The sequence below is a fragment of the Galeopterus variegatus genome, unplaced genomic scaffold (genome assembly GCF_000696425.1).
Source record: "Galeopterus variegatus unplaced genomic scaffold, G_variegatus-3.0.2 Scaffold6412, whole genome shotgun sequence".
In the NCBI taxonomy this organism is placed as follows: domain Eukaryota; kingdom Metazoa; phylum Chordata; class Mammalia; order Dermoptera; family Cynocephalidae; genus Galeopterus; species Galeopterus variegatus.
This window is the reverse complement of record NW_007732523.1, coordinates 98,842-103,483: the sequence shown is the minus strand read 5'-3', so window position 1 is coordinate 103,483 and position 4,642 is coordinate 98,842. Positions and strand designations below refer to the sequence as shown.

General features: G+C 44.1%; 1 protein-coding gene across 1 annotated transcript in view; it reads left to right on the top strand.

Annotated features, from left to right (window-relative positions):
- Positions 1 to 4,301: 4,301 nt before the first annotated feature.
- COL9A2 (collagen, type IX, alpha 2) overlaps positions 4,302 to 4,642 on the top strand; it is a 15,534-nt gene continuing 15,193 nt past the window's right edge. The window contains exon 1 of the mRNA XM_008590870.1: positions 4,302 to 4,444. Coding sequence (XP_008589092.1) covers positions 4,302 to 4,444 — 143 coding nt within the window. The remainder of the gene's footprint in view (positions 4,445 to 4,642) is intronic.

Sequence of the window (4,642 nt, the reverse complement as noted above, 5' to 3'; positions counted from 1 at the left end):
GAGAGATCTTTGTGGCAATGGGACAGTTCTGAATCTTGATTGTGGTGGTGGTTTTACTAATCTACACCTGTGACAAAACTGCTTAGAATGATACATGCATACCTGCACATAGGTAATGTAACCAGTTGGCATGTGCCTAAGAGAGTAGGGATTTCTGCAGGCAGGTGTCTAGAAAAATACTTAAACAATGTGGACCCTGATCCCCCCCCCCAGACCCTGAGTGATGTGGGCTGTAAGAGAATGATCAGCCCCCCTTTGAGAGGGCTGCCGGATAGGACTGTTGTCAGGGAGGATCATCTTGAGGTGCAGGCTTGGAGGTGAGGATGTGCTCTGAGTAACGGAGAACAGTAAGGGAGTTTGCTGGTCACTGAACCAATGGTCCAGAGGATGCAGCGGGAAGCTTGAGATAGGAGGTCAGCAGAGACTTGGATGCTGGGTCAGCAGAGAAGAAACAGAGTAGCAGGGAGATAAATATTTTGGAAGATGACCAAAGAAAACAGGATAGGAGCCGGTGCCTTTGGCCAGGTGTAAGAAGATTTAGTTCATCAGCTCTAAATTAGTCTCAGAACCTGCCCCTGAGAAAGAAGGGCATGGTTAGGGAAGGTCCTTAGGGAAGTCTCAGCCTGAGGATCCAATGTGTGTTGGGGTGCATTTAATGATATGTCACCTGCTCATTCAAAAATCTGTGCACATCTGCAATTTGGGAACACAGAGGATGAATCAGATTCCGTCTCTGCTCAAATATAAGACATCTCTGTGAATACGGCTTAAAATTTCATTGAAAGAAATAAAGGAAATCCTGAGATAATTGTGATGAAAGGGAAATAGAAGATACATTTTTCTTCCTCCTATTTTTACTCTAGTGCACAGGGAGGATGCTTCCAGGCTCTGTGCACTGTCGCTCGGGAGAAGGTGTGAGGCTGGTGAGGGCCTGGGGTCAATGCTCCCTTCTGGTCCAGGACCTGGCCTCTTGAGCCCCCACTTTCAGACTTGATCTTCCAGAGGAAATTACTGTGGTAGGCAGGGCAAGAACAGACATTTGAGTTGCTTTTCTTGCACCCTTGAGATGATCTTAAACTTTTATTTATTTAGTCTAATAATACAGTGAATTGCATCAACAGATTTTCTAGTTTTAAAATATCCTGGCTTTCTTGGTATGAAACCAAATTGGTCACGATGTATCTTTTAATTGATTGCTATATTCAATCTGTTAATATCTTATATAGGATTTTTGTATCCATGTTTATAAGATAGATTAGCCTCTAATATTCCTTTTTCTTACTGCCCATCACTGGTTTGGGTATCAAGGTTATATCAGCCCCATAAGTGAGTTTGAGAGTGTTCCTTATTTTTCTATTCTCTAAAAAGTTTGTAGAAGGTTTGAATTAGATATTCCTTTAAATATTTAGAGAACTTGCCTTATTGATTTGTAAGAATTTTTTTTGTGTTATTCATATTGTTTCTTGGATAATATATATTGTGAATATTTCCTTTCCGTCTTTTAATTTTATCTATACATTTTTATTGTATAGACATTTTAATAAGTGTTATAAAGTCAAATTTAAACTCCTTTTCTTGGGATTGTTGGGTTAGCTTAGAGTGTGGGCTGATAACAACAATTTCCTGGGTTCAATCCCTGTACTGGCCAGCCACCAAATAAATAAAAAAATAAACAAACACTTTTCTTTATCTTTTTAGGTTTTGTGAATTGCTAAGGAATGTTTTTCTTGCTCAAAAAATTATAAAATGTTTTTCTTTGGGGTCTTTTTTTTTTTTTTTTCAGAAAGCTGGCTGGTATGGGGATCCAAACCAGTGACTTTGGTGTTACAACATCACACTCTAACCAACGGAATTAACCAGCCAGCACCTAGGCCTTTCATAGTTTGCAATTTTTATATTTGGGTCCTCAACTAATTTGTCCATTAATATATTTTTGCTGTGCTGATATAGAAATCTAACTTGAATTTTTTTTCCAAATATATAGCCAATTGCTTCAACATCATTTGTTCGACTATTCTACCCTTTTCTCACTGATTTTAAATTTAACCTTTATTATAAGCTAAATATATAAACCTTTACTGTAGATTTAAAATATGTGATATATATATAAAAGAGATATGTATGTATGTTTCTTGTCTCTCTCCGGTCTGTTCTGAGGCTGATAAAACACTATTTGAATAACTTGTTTTATAGCATTTTTAATCTGTGGTAGGAAAGACCTTTCTCATTTGTTTTTTCAAGTTTTCTTGGCTATTTTTATCTCATTTCTCTCCTAGAATCTCTTTAGAATCACTTTGTCAAGTTTCATGAAAACTGCACTCTGACTTTGATTGGAATTGCATGGAGTTTATATATTAATTTGACATCTTTGCAACATTGAGCTTTCCTGTCCAGGATTGTGGATATATGATTCTCCACTCATTCAGCGTCTCCCTTTCCTTAAGAGCCATATGCAGTTGACTGGAACCTCCAGTCCATGTCTTGTGGCCCAAAGACTTCTCAAAGGTTTCTCTTGGTCTGCTCCAGCTTTGCGCTTCAACTACCACTGAATTGGTTCAGTTTATAACCCCAAGTGTGGTGGAATGTATTTTCCAAAGATGGTTGCACCAGTACATATTGCATCTCCCATGCTCTTCTTGAAATGTGACATTGACACTTGTCCATCAAGAGGTGGAATCTCTTTTCTCTCCCCTTGAACCTGGGAAGATCTTTGTAACAGCCTCAATCAAAAGAATGTGGTGAAAGTGGCACTGCCTGACTTCCAAGGACAGATCCTAAGACACAATTCTCTGCCGTCTGGTGTTCTCTCTCTGAAATGCTATGTAGGAAGTTCAGCTGCCTTAAGCCACCATGCTGGAGAGACCCTGTGGAAAGCCCACAAAGTGATAAAGGAGAGAGTTGCCCAGGAAACTTAGCTATTCCAGCTCCAGCTGTTGGAGGATTCCCATCAGACATGCCAGCAAAGAAGCCTTCTACACTACCCTGGCCCCAGCCACCATGTGACTGCAACCTCATAAGAGACTTGCAGCTGGAACCAACCAGAAGAGTCACTCCTGACTTTTTGATCCAAGAAATTGTCATCTTAAGCCACTAAATTTTGGGATAATTTGTTATGCTGCAATAGATATTCATACACCAGTATGTGCTCTTCAAATGTGAAGCTCATCCCCTTTCCATAATTTCCACACAAAATAGGAAAACTTACCCACACGAGACTTTTGTGTGTTTAGCCCACAAGAGATGAAGAGGTCAATGACATAAAACTAACAACTTGAAATTGAACTTGGCCATCCCAGTTCTTAAAAGTCCTTTATATGTATTATCCCACCCACTCCAAGCAACGCCCACCATCCCTCTCTTACCTCCCCCCCCTCCTCTCGTCTTACTTCCAAGGAACTCCAAACTCTTCCTCACTCTGCTAGGCAGAGCAATTAAACTTTCTCATGCCTTTTCTCCCAAACTAGGAAGAACTTTCCAAGGCCAGTGCCCTTTGCTAGCCTGTCCAATGGAGTTGGACTCTTATAGGTTCCAGAGAGTTTTCTCAACCACTTTAGCTGCTCATATGTGGCCAGCTTCCCCATATTGGGTGCAGACCTGGTAAACAGAGGGTCTTCAATAAGTTATAATGAAAGCTAGAGTGTATCAAGCACCTACTATGTGCTGGTGCTAGGTTAAGCACCTCACAAGCACCCTCTCATTCAATCTGCACAAAAACCCTTTAAAATAAATCTTATTATCACCCCATTTTACAGATGAGGAAACTGAGGTGCCTGTGGTCATGCCTATAGTTGGTGACAGTCAGATTCCAAAACGCTTTACCGATATTGCTCAAGTGAAGGGAAAGGAAGGAACTTAGGAGAGAGGTTATGCTGGCCAAGTAGGTTTTGAAAACTCTGTTAAATACGGGTAAAAACTCTGGTAAATGGTTATTTCCACGAACGTGAATGAAGTCACTGCAGAGGCTGGGAAGGCCCAGTCCTAGAAGGGCCAGTGCCTGAGGAAGCTGCGGAGAAGAAAAGGCAATAGAAGACGAAAGGGAGCTGGATGGTGGCGGCTCGGACAGGGAAGACTTCAAGGACAGAAAGGGCAAGGACAGACTGAGGAATCAGCGGCCTCCTGCCTGCAGGACTGAAGTGGAGCTGGGCCTCACTGGTGACCTCCCGGCGACTATCTCCTAGCTGGGACAGAAGCAGGCGGGAGGGAGATGGGGAGGTCTGGAGGTGGGGTGCAGCGACTCCGCTAGAGGTGGCAGTGAAGCAGGAGGAAGAGGGCCGATCGGAAGGACTTCGGTGTGTCCCAGCATGAAGAGGCCTGACTGGAGTGGAGAGAACGGAGCCAGCGGGGAGAGGAGCGAGGTGGCGGGGCTGGAGCTCGGGGCGAGGGCCCCGGAGCAGGGAGCACTGCCCAGGCCGAGCTCTCGGGCAGAGGTGGCTGAGGACATGGGGCAAGTGACGAGGCCGCGGGTCAGGGGAAGGTGCTGAGCCTGGAAGTCAGGCCGGATGAGACTTCGGACGCCTCGTCACGGAGGAACGGGACCGTCGTCTACGTCCAGCACCCCGGTGGCCCTCGGATTATCCGGCGGGGGCCTCCGGGCAGCCCCGGGCGAGGCAGGAGGGTGGGCGCTGGCGGCCTGCCGAGGCGG